A 27,287-nucleotide genomic window follows, 5' to 3' on the forward strand; every position below is an offset into this window, starting at 1 on the left:
ACATATGTACACTAGGCATGACACTTTTAATGATAAACGTCTACTAATGAAAGAGCGAAAATCAAAAAATATCTATACTAATAGCCTTGTTTATATATTAATAGTTAGTCAATGTGCCTGTATAAGTCGATGCTGCCAACTGGTGGCAGAAATTAAAACGTAAAAAGGGGCGGAGACTATTGAATTTGGCAAAGAAGTAGGGACTAGGAATTCTTCGAATTTAATTCTCGGTAAAGAATAAAATATCTTATCTGCTTTTTCCAAGAGGGTGAAACCACCCCTCAAATATTACAATATTTTTTATTTAAAAACGGTCAAGTTTCCGAAAAAACGCTTAAACACGTATATTTTATTTTGTTTTTTTACATATTTTAAGATTTTTTAAAAATGTATACAGGGTGTTTCGAAAAACCTGGTCATTGATTAATCACGATCCTGCTTAAAGCGCTTGACGTAAAAAGCTGATTTTTGGAAAACAGGATTGATTTTAGGGTGTAGAGGTTCGATAAGAAGGAATTTTTCGAAACTCGAATTCTAAGGGGGTGAAACTATCCCTCAAATATTAAAATATGTTTTATTTAAAAACCGGTGAGTTTTTCGGAAAAACTCTTAAACACGTATATTTTATTTTGTTGTTTTACATATTTTAAGATTTTGTATAAATTTATGCAGGGTGTTTCATAAAATATGACCATTGAGTAATCACGATTCTGCTTAAACTGCTTGACGTTTAAAGCTGATTTTTGACAAACGGATTGGCTGTGGGGTGTAGAGGTTCGATAAGGAGGGGTTTCTCGAATCTCAAATTCCAAGAGGGTGAAAACGCCCCTCAAATATTACAATATTTGTTATATAAAAAAAAGGTTAGTCTTGGACAAACATAATTAATTTTGTTTTTTTTACACATTTTGAATTTTTTAAAAAAATCATACAGGGTGTTACAAAAAGTTGGGTAATTTCTAAACCACGATACTGCTTAAACTGCTTGACCTAAAAAGCTTATTTTTGGCAAACGGATTTTTCGAAAGTCAAATTCCAACGAGATGAAACTACCCCTCAAATATTACAAAGTTATATAATAATATCGCCATATTGTTTTTTTCTCATGCTGACATAAATGTGAGAAAATTTTATCCAGTTTGTATGTTAATGGAAATTCGTGCTTTGTTTTATCATCACCATTACAAATGATTAATTCGACGCGAACAAAGTCGCTGGTACGCGCTAGTTTCTAATAAAAAAACAATGGTATTTAAGATAATTACAAAAAATCTAATTTTAAACATCCTGTAACTCTAAAACTGTGCATTTCCATACCCATGTTTATATGAACTATTTTTTCATATTTTTTGATGAGGAATCAATGAGTACTTATTTAAAACTTTCGCATGTTAATGATATTAAGAAATTTTAAAGGTTGCTATTAGACTTGGATCAAGGCAAGTTAATAAAATTGTGCTTATCTCATTAAGGAGGCCGAAATTGACAAAATATCAAGAGACAACTTGTAATCGGCATTAAGCTGCTTACACTATTTCGCTAACAAGAGAAAAAAATCAGTGGCGTACATGCTTTTTTTAGAAAAATATTCGAGTGATAACCCATATGCACGTCCTGGTGAATATGTCGACACTTTTTTAGTTTTAATATATGTCGCATTTATAGTAACTTTTATCCTCAAAATTTCATTAAAAAACGCTAAAATTATTAAACGCTAAAAGTATTTGGAAGAAAATTATAATAAATTGAAAAAATAACAAGATTTTAACACCTTGTAGTTATGAAATAAAGCAGAATCGGACCTATCAATCCTAATTTAGATCATATAGTAATATACCAAATCTCGTTTTTAACTGAAAAAATAAAAATGTTATATTGGTGAGCCACTTTTGATGCGCACACGGTATAACAGTAACAGTTTCAACTGTTCTTTAAAAATAACGGTTCTGCCCACCACTACACGGTTAGTATAAGACATGGTATTTTTGGCGTGGAAATTTATTGACAAATCCACTAAGCTAAACAAGGTATTCCATTAACTACTTAAGTTTAAAAAGCTACAACTTAAGTTTGAAAATATGTTTCCAAACACCCAACTTTTATTGATTTCTCTATACAGTATACGAAGGTACTTACTCTACAATATCATCGAAAAACTTATGAACATCAACAGGCATATCATTCAGAACAGCTAATATCTCCCTCCAAATTTCATAGGAATTGTCGGAAAACTTTGAATAAATGTTGCATAACAAAAACAATATTCTATCCTTCATAACTTCATGGTATTCGCCATGATCGTGTATCGGATGTTTGAGCACTTCCAGCTCTAGTTTTATGTAGCTTAAGATCAATTCCCTGATGACTCCATATGGATATTTTCCCTCTCTCTGATTCAAAACAAATTAACCAAATCATCCTAGATCATATATACTTACGTGGATAACTCAACGCCATAAGTTTAGCATTAAAAAATATGTCTCCAACATCACGACATGCCATTTTCAAACCTTCTTTATAGCACTTATGAAACGTTCAATAGGTTTGTCTTTTCCGAGGACCTTACTTTGCGCATGCGCATTAAAAGTTGCACGTATTTCCAAAATAATCACAATTTTATACGGTTTAGAAAGTACAAATTATACATTGTTATGGAAACCAACTTTTCATTGCCATCATATTCTCATAATCTTGTCATAATCATATGTCATCATCTTATTTCCATTGTGTAACGATGCTTATTTTTTGCGTTTTTTAATTTAAAAATTGTATTAATTACCCTTTTATCGACGGCTTTTATATAGCCAAAGATGCAAGTGTGTTCAGTGAGAAGTCAATCTGAGTTTCTGCAATTATATTTCTATTTTTTTTCGTTGGACTTTCTAAATACTCGTAAAAATGACTAGATAATGTTTGGTGTGTGGAAGTTCTAATATAAAGGTCCCCGAATTATCTTTTCATAGGCAAGTAAAGTATTCAGTTGTTATTTTATTTATATTAAACCACATACAGTACGTAAAATGAGTGGGCGGAGCGATTTGCGGTGACGTCTAGTCAAGTCGACGTATAAAATATATTGATGTTTATTTAAATGTTTTTTGTCCGCATTCCTTTCATAGACACTGATCCAGCAGATGTACTGTACATACATTCTGGTGAGATTTCCTAAGAATATTGATATTCGTACCGAGTGGCTAAATGTTTTTTTATATAGTTTAATTTTTGTGACAGTAAACATCCAATTTATTGTTCAAATATATGCATTTCACAAATTAATTTTTTAAAATTAATGTTCAAATTTGGCGCGTGGACGAAAGGTCCTCGACAAGGATAGATAGAGTAGAAGCACCGCATGTGCAACAAAAAGAGGATAAATGGAAGTTGTTGATATGTTTGAGACAGTTTCCATTGTGATTTACTTATCCACGTAAGTATAGGTACCGGGTGTTGCATCGTCGGACGGGATATAGAAAATCTCATGTAAATTTTAATGGGGTCAATTATTGGCTTCCTTAATTATTTTAGAGAATAATTCTATTTAGGTTTATTGAAGAGCACTAAAACCCACATTCAAAAGAATAACTTTAGATATTTTTGATTAGCTCGTTTACGAGTTATCGCCGATTTCTTTTTAAATATTTCTCCTTTCTTATGGCACTGTATTTACTTATGCACACCAGTCAAGGTAAAAGATAACTGTCAAATGAAGTTGTTATTTCAGAAATTTACCTATTTAGTGGTTTATTATTATTGAAAACTCATTCCTACATCGGAAATCTTAAAGATGTATTTATAAATACAAATTAATATGAATTAAAGTAAAATAAAGTAATCAATTACAAGGTTAATTATAGTATTATACAATATTCAATAACTTATTAATTTAGGTACTATTAAATTGTTAGAACTTTAAAATTTAAGAAGATGTTCAAATATTCCTCCATCCACTGCTAGACGATAACACAGGCGATCATAAAATTCTCTTCTTACATTCGCTAGTTGGTAAACTGAAATTCTATTGCATTTGGCAGAAATAACATTTTTTAACGCGTCTAGATTTGGGTATATATATTTTATCCTTGTATATCCTGTTTTTTAAATGGCCCCAGAGAAAGAAATTATTTGGCGAAATATCAGGAGACCTTGCTGGCCAATTTACTGTATGATTTAGGCCAATAACGTTTCCGTTAAAACCTTTGTTAAAACTATTGTCTAAATATTCCCGAACAGTCAGGGTACTATCTGCCGGGCAGCCATCCATTTGGTAACAAACTTCCCGATTTTCCCTAGCGGCATCATGTAAAGCAGGTAAAATATGATTTTCGAGTAGTTCCAAATAATATTCTGCATTTAAATTTCGCCTAAGAAATAATGGCCCGATAATATTGTGTCCGAATATCCCTGCCCAAACATTTAGTTTCTGTGGATATTGCGTCCTTGTTTCGACAAACCTGTGTTGGTTTTCTTTGTTCCAATATCGATAATTTTGAACATTGGGTTCATTATTTAAGGCAAACGTGCATTCGTCAGTAAAACATATATTTTTTTGAAATTCCCTATCCGTGTTTGCTCTTTCCATCATATCAAAACAAAACGCCTGCCACCGTATTTCGTCCCCATCTCGTAGCTCTTGGTGCTTTTCATATTTGAAGGAATAATATTTATGTCGTTTCGAAATTTGAAACGCTGTAGTGTGATCTATACCTATTTCATCGTCAAGTTTTCTTGTGCTGATCTTTCCAGCGTTCTCTTCCACGCACAATAAAACTTCCAAGTCGGTATCATTTCTTGCATCTTCTCTTTGTTCCTGCCTTGCTTCACATCTGCAGTTATTTATTAGGGTACCTTTGGTCTCAAATCTCTGGATATTCCTTGCGATGGTAGATTTTCCAGGTATCGGTCTATTCGGATACAGAGCAGCAAACATGTCCGACACTTTTTGATAACTATTTCCTTGATAATACCATTTAATCATCAATACTTTTTCTTCGGTAGTGTAATTCATGGCTAATATTTTCGATGTAGGTATGAGTTTCTAATAATAATAATAAAGCACTAAATAGATAAATTTCTGAAATGACAACTTCATTTGACAGTTAACTTTTACCTTGACTGGTGCTCATAAGTAAATACAGGGCCATAAGAAAGGAGAAATATTTAAAAAGAAATCGGCGATAACTCGTAAACGGGCTAATCAAAAATATCTAAAGTTATTCTTTTGAATGTGGGTTTTAGTGCTCTTCAATAAACATAAATAGAATTATTCTCTAAAATAATTAGGGAAGCCAATAACTGACCCCATTAAAATTTACATGGGCTTCCTATGTCCCGCTCGACGATGCAACACCCGGTATATATGATCTAGGTAAATTATACAAATATACAATTTTAATACATTGTCAAACGAGGGGAAAATCACTGGGGTATTTTAGTGTACAGGATGTCCTATTTTGGTTGAAATCATGTAGTATAAAATCGTGTCCCCGTTATTAGTGAAGATAGAAGGGTGCGGTTTGCACAAATCTGTCCCACTTTTTTGTCAAATGGAAGATACCGTAAACAAAATTTTCATAGCCCTCTTCGTTTCTAAGCTACAGGGTCTTTTTGAAAATTTTGCAATTTGGGACACCTTCTCTATCTCTGTTATTGTTAAAGCTATCGAGAAGGTGGAAACTGTTTATTGTAGAACTTTTTACGTAGAATATAGTGGCATAGTCTGTTATTCTACGAAAATAATATTTCTAAAGATAAGAACTAAAGTTATGTTTTCTTAAGTGGAACACCCTGTATATTTATAAATTATATGATCTGGCTTGCCATAAGCTTCTCAAAAATATATATCACTATATATTTATTTTCACTATTTAGTGCAATATTTAAAAGTTTTTATTAAAAGATCATATTTATTAGTAGGCCATGATTGATAATAAAAGAAACTAAAGAATTAGTAAAAGAATACGGCTATCTCTCTCTTGTTTTATTTTGGGAGCCACTGATAAATTTTTTATAAATGTATTAGGGAAATTTAACTCTCTACCGCTATTTGTAAATCTTTGAATTTACGTAAAATATACTTTCAGCAAGATGGGGCTCCCCCTCACAACCTTGAAAATATTAAAATTTTGTTAAATTATTATTTCTCAAATCAATGAATTAGAACCAATGGACCCATATGATTGCCTCCCTGATTCCTGAATTTGTCCGTTCTCGATTTCTGATTTTGGGAATTTTTGAAATATGAAATATATCGTGGCAACTACAACAATGTCGAACACCTGGAAAATGCTTTAATAATGCAAGCTTTTTAGATATTTTCAAACCCATCCCTATAACTAATTCCGTTATAAAAAAAGAAAAATATATTCAGAGATTCAGTGGTAACAGTTCAAAAGTAAAATACATCAATCTCAAATAAAATTTTAATATGTGTATGACTATTTTAGTAAATACCATTTTGATTTTTTTCTTATTTATCACGGCCTACTAACAAAAAAAAATGATAAATTTTAAATACTGCAGTAAATAGTGAAAATAAATATAGAGTGATATATATGTTACTGTAAATGTCCAAAATCTAGGATAAGCGCGCTAAACCTAGGATTTACCAAAAGCATTAACTAATTAGGTTAGCCTGGTTATTTGGAGGGTGTTAATGCATTGGTTAAGTGGTTATTTGGTGGGGTTGGTTGGTTTTTACTACCACTCGCTTTTGGTAAATCCTAGGTTTTACCGTATTTCGGACATTTACAGTAACATATACATTATGACCACCTAGGACGTGACGGTATTTCGAAGGAATTGCGGGGAATTTCGAGGGTATTTCGGGGATTTTTTCCGAAAAGAGAATTTCAGTGTACAAATTTAGGCAGTGATTTCCTCCTCGGCGTGTGTCAAATATACCGATCGGGTCATCGTAAACAGTGGCGGATATAAGAATTTATTTTAAGGTGGGGCCCAAATAAAAAGTAATGTAGAATATGCTTTTTAGGATGCCATTTTTAACCCAAATTATAGTTTTTTTTTCTGTATCCGCCACTGATCGTGAAAGCGTGGTCTGGATTTTAACGTGCAAGACAGTGATGTAGACAGCTTAATGAAAAATCAAATTAAAAAAAATTAAATTATTAATTTATTTAAATTAAATTAAAAAGAGATAAAAGTTGGGTTGATACATCTCTTCTGTGCCGGATTTTGTATCAAAATTTCAAATCGCACAAGTAGGCGTTTATGAAGAATGTTGCATCTAAAGTTGGGACCTTATTTTTCACAATTAGTTACTCATTTTACTACAGCTGTAATAAATTATATTTAGCATAAATACACACACCGGAAAAGTCTAGGGATATCATTTTATTAAAGTTAAAAATAAATGTTTTGAATACACAACCACATATTTGTAGGCCGATTCTTTCTACTTCGATTGAAACGAAGTAGTCACACTAGTTATTTCTAAATTTGGGATATTTGCAGAAGTGTTTGTGCATTTTTTGTCAAATGTATAAAAAGCACCTAGCATCAATTGTTCGAATTTAACCTGTCCTGGCTATGTTTTTATGATAACTGGCCAGAATTCATTCAAATAACTCTGTTTAGTATTAAACGACATTATGGAGCGTAGACATCTTAACAGAGACGAAATGCTAAGGGCCATGGGTATGCTCGAAGCTGGAATGCGCCAAATCGATGTAGCTAGAGCATTAAATACAACGCAAAGTGTAATATCGCGATGAAGTGCACGCTACCGTGAAAGTGGTGATGTTGCTGAAAGGCACACAGGGCGACATCGCATTACTACCCCTCAGCAAGATAATTTTTACAATTAAATGCCCGACGCCGACCGACTCTTACAGCACCAGAACTTAGTTTAATTCTCCAGGAAACACATAATGTAACCGTTAGTCCTGACACTGTTCGCAATAGATTAAGAGAGGTCAACTTAAGAAGCAGACGCCCCTGGAGAGCTCAACCCTTAACGAGAGGAAATCGAGAGGTACGATATTTGTGGGCTCAAGATCATGTTCAGTGGTCAAATGAACAATAGGTCAATGTTCACTTCACGGATGAGTCACGCTTTGGAATTCATCCTGATTCGAGAAGGCTTAGGGTATGGAGAGAACCGGGAAATCTTATTCGGTTGGACCATGTTCAGGAAGTGCACCCTTATCAAGGTGGAACAGTTATGGTCTGAGGCGGAGTCCAGTTAGGCCGAAAAACCGATCTCGTTTTTCTTGAAAGGTTTCTAACAGGAATCACATATCGTGATTTAATTCTTGAGCCTGTCGTGTTACCATATGCCAATGATTTTGGGAGAAACTTCATTCTCATGCATGACAATGCACGGCATCATACAGCCAGAGTGGTAAGTGAGTTTATCAATGCTCATCAATTAAACATCTTACCCTGGCCGGCACAATCTCCTGACCTCAACCCCATCGAGCACGTATGGGACGCGGTCCAAAGAAGAATTTTGAGAATGGGTATGCCTCGTGAAACTCGTAGGGATCTGGTTCGGGCCGTGAATGCAGTGTGGCAGGCTGTACCTCAAGAAGAGATCGACAACCTGATCAGGAGCATGGAGAGGCGATGTAGGGCTGTAATGAACAGTAGAGGAGGCCATACCCTTTATTAAGTAAAAATGGGTTTATCTTTTTTTTAATTCACAATTTAGAATAAAAAAAATGTGTGTATTTTTTTGAGTTCAATAAAAATCAAGGTAAATTTGAAAAATTCGGTAAATTTCGCATTTTTATTTCCAATACGTCCTTAATTTTATTATATCAGAAATGCAAATAATTAAATTACTGACGATGGCTGGATAAAATTTTAATATCCCTAGACTTTTCCGGTGTGTGTATATTATCTTCATTTCAGTAATATACATGAAAGTTTTTAAATAGTTAATTTTAATTAATAATAACACACATAGAAACCGGCAATCTGTCATCCCTTCATTTATATTTATCTCTGTCGCATGCATTAAAATACAGACCACACAGATGAAATGTCCAGGATGGTATAATATTGGCCCGCATCATATGGGATTATCGGTTCGATTTCTTTTTTATTTCGCAAAAAACCTCATGGGCGTGTTTCTGAGGTCGAATTATACTACCAGTAAAAATATTTGCACTTATTTCTGGGACATCCTGTATAATTATTATAGCTTATCTATTTCTATACTTATAGATGGTCCGGCAATAGTGCGTCGGGCATCTGTAGCTCCTAGAATAAAAACTTAATAATTTTGTTTAAGTGTAGACCTAAGGTCTGTATGAAGACTTGATGAAGAATAAATGGGCTAAATGAAGTGTTAATGGATTGGGATGATTTTTTTTAATGGAAGACCCGGTATATTATTACATTTTTGGCTTCGTTTCAGATCACTTTACATAATCCTAAGATATGAATAAATATATTTCGATAGTTTCAAAGATATTAATAAATAAATAAAAAATAAATATCTTTCGGCGGCCTTTCTTAAAAAAAAATTATTAAAAATACAAGAAATGTCATGAAATCAAAACTATAGTAGGTATTTACTTTAGATAGTCTGTACATACTTTGGTATAAATATCGTAATCTTATATTATCCAGGATGTTCAAAATTCTACGCCAAACTTTCTAAAATATAAAATAATTTTTCTTTCTTTTTTTAAATGACACACCCTGTATATTACTTTTTCAACAGATGGAGAATTAAAAAAAGAACATTTTTTGTATCTAGAGTATTTCAAAATTTTTAACGGTTTCGCAGATATTCGCGGTTTTATATTTCATATGGCATTTTCCATAGTAAATTTTTATCAAAGCCGCCCAATAATGGGCTCTTTACTATATTTTGGAATTAGCATAATTGAATAAAGCAATCAATTCTAGAATTTTCTGCTATCTCACTTTCGAAAACTTTGAAGTCGTTCTTAAGAAAATAAATAAAAACAAAAAAGCCCAGAATAAAAAGCCGCACTTTATTTTTAATACGTCACACCCCTGGCATGTTGAAAAGCGGCAACACGGCCGGGCCACCATGCTGACCCACCACCACCTCCACACAAGGCCATTCAACCTTTTCCAATATGGCGGAGATAGAAGTGCTTTATTTGTCGCGTATTTTAAAACCTGTTTTATTTCCAAATACGACATTTTTCACAAATGTCGGGTTAGATTACGTAATATTTCACTAATTTTTTAATATACAGGGAGTCTAAAGCTCTCCACATAAGTATGGAATTTTTTGTATTATTACTTTTATGAAATCATCAGTTAGTTACTTTTTATAAAAAGGTCTGTTTTCTCAGAAAATAGGTAGGTAGTGTACTAGTGTGTAAATATTCAAACTTGAGGTAGCATATATAGGGTGTGCAAAATCATCGCAAAAAGAAATAACCAGAAATATATGACAGAAAATAGCAATATAAACTAAATATTCAATTGCAAACACTTACCTACTATAGTTTAGAATTTACTACACGTTTGATAAATATATACTATGATGGACAGTATAGGAAGTTACTTGTCTTAGTAAAAGCCTTGGTAAATGCTCTTGGAATTATAAACTACACTGGCTTGGGTCAAAAAATATGGAATATTTTTCCTATGTTTAGCAGCATTACACAAATGGGAATAAATTTAAACTATAATAGGTGAGGATAACTAAAAAATATAATATGTGTTTCAAGATTTTATATAGAAAAAAACGAAATACCTTTTTATAACGTCATTCCTTTTTTTTGCATAGTTCTTCAATAAAATATTGGATATTCTGAACAAGATGGATTTAATAATAAATTCTGACGGCATGTGAGGGGCAATTGTGACTTAAAAAAAGACTTACATCCAGGCAGGCCATTTATATTTTCAAATGTGAATGTTCAATATCTTTCTGTGATCTTTATGATGTAAAAAGCTTGATTATTCTTCCAATATTTTACTTATAGTGAGGTAAGTGTAAGCAGTGTAGCCATAACTACATCCTCACTAGGGTAACAGAGACTTTGGCCTTTGGCCTTTTTATTTAATGCACTTCTTACCCGAGAACTACTAGTAGGAGTGAAATTATCTCTTTTAATAGCTGTCAACCATTATTTACGAAGCTCGTCATTTTTGGGCAATATAAAAGGAGAAACCTTGGGACCCCCTCTATAATTCTCGTGACAATTTGGAACCAGAGCATGTAAAAGGTATGCTACAATAAAATGTTAATACCTATCTTTTGATTATTGTAAGTTACCATTATAAAGTACTATGCAGACTGGCGGTGAAGGCTTTTTACTCATTTAGGTGTAATATCTTGATAAATACTTCTAGTTCTTACCTTAAAATAATTAATAATAGAGGAGTACGACAAGCACAAAAGTTTGAAGTTCCCTATGTGGAATGTCTGGTTTGGATTTTTATTACACTGTTATTTTATCACAATTTTCTGATCACACCATGCACTGAACATTAAGAACTAAACAAACGTGTTGCAGAAGCACAACAAACTAGAGATAATTAATTATTTCTGGTATGCAATGGGAACGAGAAACCACTACCGGCTTTTCAGGTTAAAGGTAAACAATTTAATAATGCGCTGCCTTCGCCGCCATATTTGCCTTGCCCATATCATGTTGATTGGCCTTGAGTTGAGGTGGTGCTGGTCAAATCAAATCGCAATGTTGCCAGTTGTTGGCTGGCGCACGAGCACGGTTCTGCAATGTCATTGGGCGTATTTTTCATACGTCATCAATTGGCACTTTAAATTTATTTCAAATTAAAGCAATTTTGAGGACCTATAAACAAATTATTCAATGTCATGGAACTATTTTTTTTGGATAAATATACTGAAAATAGTCTTCTATTTCAGATTTTGTCCTTGAATTGGGTATTTTATTTTTTGTGAAAGAGCCCATTTTTCTCTGGTATTTTACCGTCGAAAAAGCCATATGAAATAATACTGCGTGTATCGGCGAAACCATTAAAAATGTTAAAATACTGTAAACTTTAAATACAAAAATTGTTCGTTTCATCTAATAAAAAATTACATATATACAGAGTGTTCCGTTTAAAAAAAAACAAAGATTTTTGAAAATTTGGCGTCGCATTTTGAACACCCTGTATTTTGATTACGATATTTACAGCAAAGTAAGTATAGACTATCTAAAGTAAATGCCTAATGTAGTTATGATTTCAAGACATTTCTTATATTTTTAATAATTTTTCTAATAAAGGCTGAAAAACATATATTTCTTATTTATTTATTAATATCTCTGAAACTATCGAAATGTATTTACTCATATCTTAGGATTATGTAAAGTGATCTGAAAGGAAGCGAAAAATGCATAATATACAGGGTGTTACATTTAAAAAAAATCATCCCGATCCACTCACATTTTTTCAGCCACCCTATAGAAGTTAAAATATTTTCCTGAAATACATCCTAGAACATATACTTTAGGTTTGCACTTAAGCAAAGTTCTCAAGTTTTTTATTGTAGGAGCTAGATGCCCGACGCACTATTGCCGGACTCTGTATATTATAAATATATATATTTTTTAACAATATTAATAAGTAATATCATTTATTGGCAACGTAAAACAAAACCAACAAATTATTGAGTCTACCTTACATTAAATTTATGCACGTTTTAAATAAAATTAGAATGGCACTGATAAACCGGAATTTAAGTCAACCATAGTCAAATTTCAGCTAAAGCAGTAGATAATAGATGCCCATATGATGCGGACTATATCTGTAACACTGTACAATAAACAAAAAACTTACATCTGTAACTCTACAGTAGTATTCGTGAACTCTCAAAACATTTTGCTGCATTCTCTCTGCAAATTCTGGGGCAATGTTATATCTTGATCTTATTGACTCGGTAATACTTCTGTAAAATATCAAAAAAATATGTATTTATGATATTACAAGAAAGTTACTCAAAATAAATAAAAAATTAAGCAAAAAAACAATATTCTTATGGATTCCGTGGACGGTTAATATTATACACAAGATAAAAACACTATAAACTACTTAATTAGATCAGAACTATGTCCGATTTCCACTGTCTTATAGTATTATTGAAAGGATACTCTTGTGGATATTTTGACTGTTTGTGCCACTAGTTGTGTTAAATAAATAAAATAAATAAGACCACCTTTACCCGATTTCTTCCGTCTCCGCCATTTATTAATAATTGAAAACTTCTTGTTCCAACCTCAGAAGATGTTGCTCAAGCCTTCGAGAACATTCGACGCGCCATCTATGGATTGATCTCCAAACAAATTTCGGTGTTTATAGCGATCAATCTCTCAGTCATCTTTATCATCTCTAAATTCCTCTTATCTCTGCCGTTACAGAAATCTTTTCCACGTTAAGGTTGGTCGTTTCTTATTTTATCGATAGCCGTTGAAAGCGGTCCTTGACTTTGTTTCCCTCTTAATTTTGATTGTCCCGATCAATGTCATAGTTGTTAGGCTTGGGGAACTATTATTTTCCAGTTTTAACCGACCATTACTCTTCAAATTTTAGGGTACGCCCAGCCATGATATTGACTAAACTAACTAACCACTAATTATTAAATTATTATACATAAAAACCTACTAAAAACATTTAGAACACAAAAATCGTTTAGTTCAGTCATGAAATCATAGGTTCAAAAAGTACAAAAAATTAGAGCACACGCCAAACTAATCTGGTAAAACTTAGAAACTCTGAATAACAATAAGACCAAAGAGACAAAATTAAACTCAAATAAATGAGAAGTTATCAGATGTTATTATTACTTATTGATCTCCCCTGTAGACATAAAAATAAAATTTATGGATGCGCACTCCTCGAAGCTCATTCTCCCTACCTCTATATCTCTGCTACTTTTTCATAGGTGAGTTTATGATGGCAACATTGTTGTTTATTCAATGTCAAGAACTGTCTTATGTGTAAATATGATATGATAATAATTAATTATAGTAATTCTTAATAAATAGTTTTTGTCAGAAATTCCATACTTATAATATTTCTTTGGGTAATATTTATACAATAGAAGATAAACAAGGTATGCAGGTCTTGCTGTCATTTGAGAAAAATTTCTAGTATCTTTGAGGCAGTGCTAATATAATGTATAAGAATAATTTTTTTTAGTTTCAATGAACTCTCCAGACACAAATTTATTTTAGAAAATAAAGCCTATTTTACCTTAAAATGAACTTCTTAGATATATTTGAAGAACAAGTCTGATGTGGAAAAACATGTTTCCCATAAACAATATTCTAAAAAGTGTTGTATTTTATTTTCTATACCAAATTCCATAACTCATAATGAAAGAGTCGTGGGTCGTGGGTTTGTCTATAACTGTTGTCTGTATCATTATTTTATTACTATGCGTTTTTACGTTTCTGTAGGTCACATTCTGCTGACAGTAGTGAAGGTTGAATTTTGACAAACGTTGCGGATTCTTACATGGTTGCCAAAGCAGCTAGTAAATTATCCGGAATTTAAGCTTAGTTTTCATTCCACATTCCTTTTTGTGGAGGGACTCAAAAAAGGCATGATTTGGCGGTCGGTCGACCTTAAAGCCGAGTTTATGCACTTGCGAATTGCGATTTACGAATTGCGTTCTGTTTGGGTCTCCCTTGAATGCGACCAGTCAGAACGTATTTCGCAAGTGCATGAACTAGGCTTAAGTTATGGTTAATGTCTAGTTATAGTTCTAGCAATCAAATTACGCTGTAAGTCTGTTTTGATTGCGTTGGTTTCACTCTTTTTTGTTTCTCGTTTTTCTCCATGAAAAAAACTTTTTCAGAAAATTCAGTGGAAATGGCAACATTGTCCACGTCATTAACGTCAAATTGCACCAAAATTAAATTAAAATATTTAGAAGCTCAGTGCATAATCCGCATTTTTTTCTTATTTAACCACCAGTAACCACTAAAAAATGGTTAAAACTTAAGCTAATATTCCATAGATATTTCATACAAATATGTCCTTATATAAAATAAAGTTTCTTATAAGATTAATAAAGACTCTGTTTAAAAATAAACACTGTATTTTATTTATAAAATTAAAAAAAAAATAATAAATTTGGATAAATAATATATTTGGCGACATAATTCCGGAAAAAATCGAACCGCTCCGAAATTATCAAAAGCTTTGGGTCGCGACCGTTGCAAGAATAGCGCTAAATAGTATGTATATCAGGCGGATGAAACTGCCATTTGAATTTTGGAAACACGGCGGAGTTTCTGCCAGTAGAGGGATAGATGGCGCTGCGTAGAAATTTCATCTAAAGTCCCTAGATATTCATCTAGGGACTTTAATTTCATCATGATTTTATCAAGTCATCCACAGAGTATAGTTTAATTAACAATTCGTTTGATTCTCTGTGGAGTAATTGGAGTAGTTGAAAAATATAAATATTTATATAAAATGTTGATAATTTAACAGTGATGTGCTTTGTTACCCTATGAATAAACATTGATATGAAGTTGCTTTCGCCAGAAACAATTATAATTAAATAATTTAATAAAAGTAAATTGAAAAATAAACGTCATTCCATATTTGGCAATGTCTGTCAGTTTCTGTGAAGTGGAAGTGAATTGTGATTTGTTTTTATGGGAATATTTAACGGATTTTTGCGAATTTAGAGTATTTTGGACGATAGGATTGTGAAATTTAAAAGCCAAGTAGTTTTAATATAGGTATAAGATTAATTAATCCCTCTGATAATTTTTATGAAATTTCTCATAATCAAAACAAATTCTTTCAACAAAATGGCTGTCTCAGAAATTTGGAAGATCATTAATTTTAAAGTTTTATTTAAGTGTATTTATATCGAATCAAGAATTTGTATAACATATTAAAAGCTTAATTTTAAAGGTTGTGCAGTAATTTATGTAAGTGTACGCTTTTAGATAAATATTAAATATACAAATTTGCAAAGACAAACAAGTAATTTTAAAAAGATCATTTATTTATTTAAACGAGTATAATCATTAATCATTAGGTTGAAAATATATTTGTATTTACTTATTTATATATTTTCTATACCCTTGTATTATTTATAAGCCCTATATGTCCTGTTTTATTTGAAAAAAAAATGCTTCGAGTCATCGAGAATAGATTTAATAACAATTTTGTCCCTTGGCTTTGTGTATTATATAATGTGAATTGTAAGATGTTTCTATTTGAATAGGTCATTAAAGTTGAGATTAAAGTTATACCAAATTATATTCACGGTAACTATATGTCTTTTATATAATGAATTATTTATTTATAATTTATAACCTTTTTTATAATTACTTATAACTGATTGTATAAATTCTGATAACTTTTATATATACTTGTATAGTGTTGAATGTGTTATATGTAATTTTATTAACAATGTTATAATAAAATAATCAAGTTACAAATTTTTCGTGTTTTATTCTAATTTCAGGGACAATTTCAACCTAGATTATTAATTTATTTGTATCAAAATACATTATTTTTATTTTGTAAAATGTTTTGTTACAAATAAGTTTATAATCTAGATTGAAATTACCAAATATAAGTAAAAAACTTATGAACTGGCAGTAAAGGTCCATTTAAAAATATGGCGCGAACTTTTAGTTCTGCCAGTAGCCCGCTTGGATCGCGTCGAGCGCGTGTTTCCAGGCTTTAACATAGGAGTTTTCATTTCTTTCAGTTAGTTATTCTATGATGTATATTGTCCTTATGGGCACTTTCCAATCTAAACTTGTTTCATTTATCTATGTTTGATTTTTAACTGACACGAGACGCTTTTGTTGTGATTTTACGGTTTGATTTTGTTTTGCTTTTAAGAATTTTGTACAATTAAATTCCTATCATTCCTATCTTCAGATTTTTTGTCAGTATCATATTTTAGACAATGTTTTATAATCATGGTGGGACAATTCAGGTTTTGTACAAACTCTTATTTATTTTTTTATATGGTGTTTAATTGTTGCATACATACCGAGTTTTCGAAGGATATCTCAATAGAAGTAAATTAAATGTAATTATCTGACTAAAGAATCCAAGGACATAAATATAACACTAGATCATATAATATAACACCCGAGACCAAATTGTCACCATGGCTCCAAACAGTGCCGTGGCCATATATTTTTCTTAACTTAGCTGCTTGAAGGGATATTTATATTTTTGATAAATGCCTTGACTACGCCTATGGTGTAAACGATGGTATCATCAAAATAAAAACACTAAATCACCACAATACACCAAAACACTTTTACTTTTACACTGGACGCGCCTTTCGCTAACCATGTTAGCATCATCAGCAGATAAATATAAACTAGAACTTGGTTAACGAAACGCGCGTCCAGTGTAAAAGTAAAAGCGTTTTGGTGTATTGTGGTGATTTAGTGTTTTTATTTTGCTGTGTAACACCAAAGGTTCCAACCCTCAACTGTAATCGGTGGTATCATACTAATTAATTACGAAAAAAACGTATTAAAATGTTAACAAAAGGTACAAAACTAGTATCGACGATTAGCACATATCAAGTACATATAGTATCAAAAAAAATAATTACCAAATTCAATAAGAAAACGCTAAAAAGGTGGCACGGGCTGTTTATTTACTTATGAAACGTAACTCCTAGCTCTTTCTTATCGCTGCGGCTTTTACACTTGAAAGCTGAACAACTAATTACCATTATAATAAAGTTTATACAAAGTTCACTACACACAAATTATTAAAAACCGCTAAAATTGTCGCTGTTGACGCAGTGGTGACTCATACGTAGGCTCCAATATAATGGCGTTTAACGTAACAAATTCTGCTGCAGCCTGTATATGGGCGTTACATGTCCTTGTATTCTTTAGTCCTATGCTTTAGTCATTGCCTATTATAATGTCATTTTTTAAATTAATACTGTGAATAAATGCTCCTTGCTAGCAGATATTGTTTTTTAAGGTACATGTAAAGGAATTATGAAAACGGGTTGCACTCATGGTACAAAGAATACAAGGTATGATCGATAGCGGCTCCAATTTCGTTCAGTTCGCGCATACCACCTGTGACGTCACTAGGAAAATAATGAATAAATAAAAAATAAAGAAAGTTGACAGGAGATCTGCATTTTTGAGGTTATGGTTAAGCATTGTTTATTTTTAAGACTTTTTAGTTCGTTTAATTTAATAATTACTAAAACCAGCAGTTCCAAAAATATATTTAAAAATAATAATTATCTATTAACATGGATTTGGACGATAGGTAAGAATACTGAATTTATTTCTATATTCGGTATAAAATTGTTTATTAGGTTTTTAGTTTGCGATGTTTATGGTAAATAATTTTCATTTTCATTGCCTCTGAATTCACATGAGGACAGAGTTGAGGATATCTATGGAAAAGTAACCACAAGAGGAATTGTTACATCATTTAAAAAATATTGGGAAGTTTATTGTTTCCCATCGAAAAGTAGAAAATGCCAATGCAGATGAACGTATTGTAATTGTGATAGAAGTAATTCTAAGGGTGAAGTTTATTATAATTAGTGGAAGTAATACCAAGGGTGAAGTTTATTATAATTAGTGACCTCTGCTTCTTTTTATATGTAGAAGTTTCTGGTTTTGAGAATAAATCGGTTGAACGACACCCAAAATTTAAAGGAAGTATTTGCATACCCAGAATATGCCCATCAAGGATTATATAGCTCAAATTTCCTTTAATGGTAGGCAATTATTCAATGCAAATTAACTTTTTAAGTGACTAAAATATTAAATAGTTTACAATATGGTATATCACTAAAAATATATTACTTTTAGGTACAATTAGGGCCCAATACATTTCAAAAAGTAGAATATTATTTTATTTAAATGAGGTATTGTACTAACAATCAATTTATATTAATAACGGAGATTAAAAAATAACAGAATAAATAGATCTTTTTTTTATACTACAAAAATAAACTATAGAATACAACAGTATTTAAAAAAATAAATAAAAAGTGATGATGTTCCGGCCGAGATTCGAACTCCGGTCTCTCGCTTCCTAGCCCTACTCCTTATGCACTGCTCCACAGTAACTTGCTTAGCGATAATTCAATGACGGTATATAAACCAAAAAAACAGGTTTATAACAATATCTTGACGATTTGAACTGGCGCGCGGAGCGTGCTGACCAATAGCGCCTGTTATCACCTGTGACGTAGCGACCAACCTGCGCAATATCATACCTTGTATTCTTTGTACCATGGGTTGCACTATTGCTGTCCTTCATTCGCGAATTTCAAGTTCCAGAGCTTTTCGCTCTGGGCTACTCGAGAACGGTTCTGAAAGGAGCTGTGCGCGATAGCCCGGTGCCTCCATATGGCGCGGAACAGTTCTGAACTTTATGACTCATTTGAATGGAGTGAGAGTATCGCGTTCTTGAAGTGCCTACGATATTGTTAATTAATTATTTTAAAGCAAAATATGGAAGTACTCTTATGTAAATAAGACGAGAAAATCGTGATAGTGTAGGGCCATCAAATGATATGAGAATTGTTTTTATTTGTACTATGTATTTCTTAGTGGGTTATAAGGAATATAGTTACCATGTACTAGACGCAGTGTTGTTTAATTTAATTTAAATGTTAGAGTAAGATTTGAAATAACTTGGGCGTTATCAATAACACTCAAAAACTTTTTGGTATCCTTTTAATGCCAATTTATGCAAATATGTAAACGTCTAATATTTAATTTTAGTAAAAATATAAAGCAAAACATTCATTATTTAGTTTATTTATTTAAACACCTTAGATGGATGCAGTATAGGAAATTAACTGTATAAATCGTATTAAATACTGGGATAATACATTTTTAACATCATTTTTGCAGACATTCTTTTTATAGTTCTTCCATATTTTGCTTTAAAATAATTAATAAACAATATCGTAGGCACTTAGTCACAATCCACAATACAAAATAAATATATTTATACCTGATTTATACACTCTATAGCTCTAAAAAAATAAAATTGACAAAATAATTCACTCAAAATTTCTCAGCTGTCATTTTTATAAATATACCATAGGCAACCAATAATACACACACTGCAATGACGTCACAATGCGAGAAGTTCTCGCATGCACCTGGCAGACACTTTTGGCTAAATGAGCAATTATTAGGTCAACTGCACTTGGTCTACACCAAAATTATAAAGCTGTTTCCAATTCAAAAAAAAAATATGTACTGTAACATATACTATTACTAGTATTATTTTTTCTTTCGCAATATGTTTTTAATTATTCTTATAAGAACACTTTGTATGCTTTTAATTAAATTGATTTATCGTTTATAATATGTTCGACCTAATTAAAAGCACACGAATTGTTCTTACATGGTCGAAATTTATTTTAAATCTACTAAAACGCCCCCGTTTCTCAAGGTTCCTTTAGTACTTCTTCGTGTATAAGAAAATTATAAAATATTGTAAGTTGCCTATCCATTTTATATGTCTTTTATCTATGGTAGAGTTCTCAGTAATAACAAAACTCGAACACAGCTTTAATTTCAACATAAATTAATAAAATATAAATTGCAGAGACCCAAAGCATCGTAGAGAACCGTCAAAAGTAAAAGAAAACTAAAAAATCCACGTATGAAAAATTAATAGTGGCAATGCAGTCATGCCAACATTTAATACTAAATTACTACAATGAGAAACATGATTCGTCGGCTGAATTGGCTGTACCTAAAGATATAGAGAATGAGAGGTAGAGAATGATCACAAATCACAAACATGCGCAGACATTCTAATCATGTTTGGCTGACTAGCTTAGGTCTACAGGGGGAGGTCAAAAAGTAATAGTGAATTTAAGTTTTTTGGCGGTGGTCTTATGGAAATTTTAAAAATATCGCTTAATATTAATTTATTAATTAGACTAATATAGTATATTATAACATGGCCTATTCGCATCTTCATGTAGTAGATATCTTGATCATCTTCCTCTCTTCAATCTTCTTTTTTTCAAATAACTTAACGTTTGAACTGTCTAAACCATATACATCTTGTTTTTTAAATCTGATTGAACTTATTTTTATATTTCAACTTTACAAGTTCTTTTTTACTTAGAATGTTTTACACATACAGTATACTTTTTAGTAATGAATTAATTACTTATTAGCTCACAGAAATAAGTGAACGTGGAGGGGCTCTAAATATAATTAACATTGGTTTGTAGTCGGCAAATAGACACAACTAAAATTTTGTCGCCTACCCACTCACACGGGTCACGAGCCGCCACTGGGATATACCATATATAAATATGTATTCAACTAATATTTGTGTGTGGCCACCAATGTATCAAGATATATAGAACTCCTCTAGTACTTATTTCATTTGTAATATTACAAGAAAGTGACTAATAAATAAAATAAATTTTATCTTCATCGTAGCGCCATTCTTCTGGTTCTCTTCAATTTCCTTTCAAATGTCTTCATTTTTTAACTGTCCAGGATGTTAAGCATCTTAATATAATTCCAAGCTCCATCTTGGTATACAGTTTTTACTTGGTTTTATTGTTTATATCCAGTTCTTCTTCTGTCTTTTTTGTTTCTTCATTTTTTTTTCGTGTCCCTTTCAAAATTCTGTCTTAAAAAACTGTCACTCTGTGACAGTTCTACTTAAGAATTCTTCTCTCTTGGCATCATAACACAATTACTAGTCACATATACCGTATGATCGAAAAAAAATGGCGTCCAGTTGGCTGGGAAATGAAGATCGCTGTCATTTTAAATGTAAATTTATATGGGAAATGTCATCGATCGTCATTTCCCAGCCAACTGGACGCCGTTTTTTCTCGATCATACGGTACTATAATCCTATGAAATCTGAGTCTCAAATATATACTAAGAAGACTTATATTGAATGTTAGTATGCATTATTGAAAAGTACACATTTAATAATTGCATTTTACATTTAAATAATGACTCGAATAACATGATTAATAAGAATTTATTACTTTTTAAGTATTTCGTTGGTGCTTCATGTATTCTTTTTGGAAAGAAAAAAAAACATTAAATTAATATTGAAAATGTAACAATTTAATAGTTTTCATTAAATAATTATTAATTAAAAGAACCATTACAAGGTATATTTAATTTCGACTAAAATGGACACTTAACCAACCATTTATGATTTTTGGTAATAACTCCATTAGAGTTTTAATCATTCCAAATAGCAACCCAACTAAATTGGATCTTATATTAGGCTTTTTATTTAAAAAATATATAATTAGTTAATTTTAAGTGAATTTCATAAATGATCGCTTTACTACACGTATGTATATTAGCACAGAATATCTAGCTACGCAACAGAAGCCTCGCTACACGTATAAAATCGTAGGTATCAAAAGGAGACAGGCTTTTAAAGCCTGTCTCCAAATCAAATATTTTGATGCGGTAGTTTCGCTACTACATAATAGAGGGCGATAAATTTAAAAGAAAACAGTTTTCTACACACGAAATTTAAAACAATTTTATGCAGTGTTGCCATTGTGTAATTCATATTGTAATACTTCCTTATAAAGCCTAGCTTCAAATTTGCTACATCATTTAAACATATTAAAATAGATCAGAGCTCTTTTTTCAAACGTTTACGTATTTAACTTGCCATGTTAGTTGGAGTTAAATCTTACGAGCTGAATTACAATCACTTTGTGACGTTTGATTGTAATTGAATTGCCTGGTGTTCGATTGGACTTATACTTGGTATAGTAAGTATCTTCGGTGACATTGTAATATGATAGTACTATGATGCATATAAACTGGTACCTTAATATAGTACCATATTATGATACCACTTCCTGACGATCGATTGGGCTCATATTTGATTATACTTGCGTATTTTTGATGACATTGCAATATTATGGTACCATGAAGTACATCAAGAGGTACCATAATGTAGTACCATATTACGATACCATTTCCTGGCGTTCGATTAGTCTTAAACTTTGTATACTACGTGTGTTCGGCGACATTGTAATATGATGGTACTTTGATGCATATAAAGTGGTACCTTCTATAGTACCATATTACGATACCATTTCCTGGCGTTCGATTGTGCTTAAATTTGGTATACTACGGATCTTCGGTGACATTGCAATATTATAAAGCATATCGGGTGGTACAATGTTATGATATCATTCTTTATAAAGATTTGTTTAATTAATAATTTTAATTTATTTTACGAATTTTAATTTATTGTACGATGCCGTGACAGCAATTTTTATGCCGAACTAATATATTATTAATTGTACCTGTGTCACATTTTAAAATCTACCTAGGTCTATATAAAAACGTGGTAAACACAAGAAATTTGTTATTATAGTATTTTTTTAGTCAATTACTTAACATTTTTTATACTGCATTTTAATAAATTATTTCCATTATTATTAAACGTATATATTTCATTACTAACGTTTCAGCATTAATAAATATCACTATCAATCGCCCTGTATAATATTAATTTTAACGGTAATTAAAGTTATTTTCTAGTTAACATAATAAAGTAGTGTACATATATTAAAAAAGTATTTTGTGAGCATATGTTTTCTAATAATATACTTAACAAGTTAAACGCCATGGTGGGCCCTAGGGACCGCCAAAGGAAGTACCTTCTACGCCACGGAGGTCCCCAGGGACCGCTCGGTATTCGGTTCGAATTTGTTTCACAAGCCAGCGGTCCTTGTTTAAGCCTGTTTGAGTGTGATGGGCGGACTTCTCTGGCTTGCGCGGCAGATATACCTATGCGAACTTTTTGATTTGAAAAAAAAACTAGATTTTTTTGAATTTTAAATGTTGAAAGTATATGACAAAATTATAACTTGGCCCAGAAAGCATTTTTTAAACATTTTGTCTGGCGCTTAACGTGTTAAACTTAAAACTATTTTAAAAGCCAAACGAATAATTAATATAAGTGTATCTGACAAGAAACGAAGAATAGAAAGAAATTATTATACACCAGAAAAAGAATGGGATGCCAATTAAAGTCTTTTTGAATCTGGCAACTGTGCATATTTATCCGAGCTTCAAGGCCGTCGATCCAAAACCGAAAATTGAAAATTTCCAATTATATTCTGACTATGATATTGTCGCGCCATCTAGTATTTTATTTGTGCAATTTTAGCTCTTTCATTTCGAGTATTTTTCTGTTGCGTAGCTAGATATTCTGTGATATTAAGTATACTAAGGGCCGGCAAAGGTTAGTCTTGGGTCGAGATTTCCCTATGTAAGAAGAGTACAATGCGTTCATAATGTACTGAACAAAGAAAGAACAGTAAACACGTTGCCAAACGTATGTAATAAACCGAGAAACTGTACACATTGCTAAGAGACGTGGAAGGGGATATAGCAGATTTGTCGCAGTTGACTGGTCGACCCAATCAGTACCTCTGTCAGTACTTAAAGTTCTAGGAAAACCTCATGCATTCAACTTCACGATTTAATTACGTCTCGTGATATTTTATTTGTTTATTTATTAACGAGTCGTTGTAATTTTCCCTATAGCTTAAAAAATGTTAATTGCAAGTTAGAAACACGTGCATTTTTGGTAAAAATAAGTGGAATTGAGTTAGTGTTCGACAGTGATTGCGCTATTAGAACTCTGAATTCAAAAATCAATATCTCGAAATCTATTAGAAATAATTGATTGTAGTTTTTTTCAAAAGCTTTCTTAATATTTCTGCTATATTTTCGTAGCAGACAGTATGTGAAAATCTTTATAAATAAAAGTTACACGATTGCTGAAAATTGTTATGCATTAAAAGTATTTACTTTTAGTGCATAAAGATGGGTTATTTCAAATTTTTGAATGGAAAAGAGTAACCTTGTCGAATTTTTCTTATTTAAGCATATTGTAAGAGATCTGATCTTCAAAATAAAAAAAAGTTTCTAAAGCGTTTCTTAAGTTATGGCATAGTATAAGGAAACTAGTAGTTTTACTCCTTGTCAAATCCTTTGTTCTTTTTCTGCCGCTTTATATAAACCAAACCAAACCAAACCTTGTTCTCGCCTCCGTAGCCGACGACGTAGCTGTATAGTCGTGGTCTATTAACTAGGCAAAGTATAGACGTGGCACTCGCCATAGTTTCACAGATATGTATTTAGGAAAATATGAATTCACAATAAAATTAAATAAAAAAAAACGATCATCAAGTAAAAACTTGCTTGAAAACAGAATATTTTCACATTTCGTGTAGGTAACAAATCTTCTGTATCTGAAAATCTTCTGATGGGAAGAAATGCGGAAAAAATATATAATGACATATTTTTATATTATTATCTATTTCAGAGATTTTCTACGACTTTTTTTTGATTTAGCAAGTTTAATTTTGTGAAGATAACTGAATTCGGCATAAAATTATGGCTATAGTACACTGTCTTTATTTAAAGCACACTGCGGTGTTGCCAATCTATTTCTTATTTACTAAAACTTTGGTTAAAACCATTATATACGAAAAGTGGTAAAAAACTAGAGTGGATATAACTTTATTAATACTTTGCTATGTTTTCTTAAACATGAAGGATATCGGAATAAATTCGTGTAGAAAATTTTACTTTATCATATACATGATATTTTTTATGGCGTCACCAAAATCGTAATATTTAAAAAATGTTGTATCTCATTTTTTTTTAATGCAACACCTTGTATATTATTTTTCTTTCAGATGTAGAATTAAAAGGTGAACATTTTTTGACAAGACAAGACAGACAAAGATCATATTAGGTGGCTTTGAAAAAAATTTACTGTTGAAAGAGCCATATGTAATATAATACTGCGAATATCTACGACAGCGGTAAACATTTAGAAACACTTTAATTTAATAAAAAAATGTTCACTTTTTAATTCTGCATCTGACAGAAAAATAATATACAGAATGTCGCATTTAAAAAAGTTGAGATATACCATTTTAAATATTGCGATTTTGGTGACGCCATAAAAAATACCCAATATAGAATAATGTATATAGAATGATGATAAATAATAATAAAAAATAATAAAAAAAATCAAACTAACTTTACCATAACTTTTTTTGTGACACCCTGTATATAACAAAATATTTTAGGATACACCCCTTTATAAACCTTGAAACATATGAATAAAAATTTTTTCACATCTTCGTCAACGGCGACGATACTGGACTTCCTCGCACTAATAGGCCACCCTGTATATTTACGGTGGTTTAAAGCTGGGTGTGGCACTTTTCTTCCCTCAAATATAAACTCAATATTTTGTCTATAATATTTTGTGTGTGAATATTGTTATATTACGACCACTTATAATAAAAAATAAATAAAAAAAACATAAAAAAATACAGTCCACTAAATTTATAAGAGATTATGCTATTATAAAATTCTTTCAATTAAAAAATATGAATAATTTGCGGAGACTTTAGATGTACAAAATATTTACTCTAAAATTGTTTCAAAAACCAATTTATATAAATTATCTCGTAAATTATTATTGGAATAAAAATTTTATGGAAAATCCCCTGACCAAAAAATATTTTCATGCGCATATTTGAGACAACCTGTATATCTAAAAAACTATTTTTAAAATCTGCACACATGCTAAAAAAATAATAACATTTAATTAATTACATAATATCTCAGCTTCTAAAATAAACAAATATAATTAAATGTAATTGATAATTACTATCAGCTTTCCGATTTACATCCGATGGAAATCTAAAAAGACTCAAAGAACAATTTTTTTAATTATTTCCACAATTAATAGCAGCGCACAGGAAGGCACTCATTTTTTGTCAATCCCTGTGCTCGGACGCAACGCTCGAACCTCACAGCTCGACTGACCGAATTCAACTGAAACGCTTTGCAACCTACCAGCTTGCAAAAACTGGCAGAAAATATTTGCGAGAGTGCAACTATTCTTTTCCTTAAACTATGGTTATGGCGTGTTATGTGTTAAAGTTGAGTTTTTAAATTATCGCGATTACTGACGTTTTCTCGTTTAAAAAAATGGACACCCTAACCTGTGCCCTAACGATATCCTTATAATTCCATTTCAGATGCTCAGAAACATATCTAATGATTTTATCACGGTATCTTTTCGAAAAAAAGTCTTTTACTTTACTTGATAGGGAAAGGCATACCGGCAACGCCGCAACAGCACACCGTCGCATTTCTCTCGAGATCTACCGCACGTTACATAACCAACTATTTTACAGACTTTTTCGATAAATCGCAAGTGTCACTGTTAATTTAAGTTCTGCTACAAAAAATTTCCTTCTAGATTTACTAGATTATTAGAATAAATAATAAATAACATAAAATAAACTCAGT

At 31.5% G+C, this 27,287-nt stretch overlaps 1 protein-coding gene across 1 annotated transcript in view; it reads right to left on the reverse strand.

The window, feature by feature from the left end:
* The window catches only part of LOC115889835, a 47,545-nt gene that overhangs the window by 15,027 nt on the left and 5,231 nt on the right, over nt 1-27,287 (reverse strand). The window contains exons 3-4 of the mRNA XM_030909911.1: nt 12,760-12,868; nt 2,137-2,390 (exon numbers count right to left, since the gene is read on the reverse strand). Coding sequence (XP_030765771.1) covers nt 2,137-2,390; nt 12,760-12,868 — 363 coding nt within the window. The remainder of the gene's footprint in view (nt 1-2,136; nt 2,391-12,759; nt 12,869-27,287) is intronic.

This window comes from Sitophilus oryzae, unplaced genomic scaffold (assembly GCF_002938485.1).
Source record: "Sitophilus oryzae breed Bouriz unplaced genomic scaffold, Soryzae_2.0 scaffold_857_pilon_pilon, whole genome shotgun sequence".
Taxonomy (NCBI): domain Eukaryota; kingdom Metazoa; phylum Arthropoda; class Insecta; order Coleoptera; family Curculionidae; genus Sitophilus; species Sitophilus oryzae.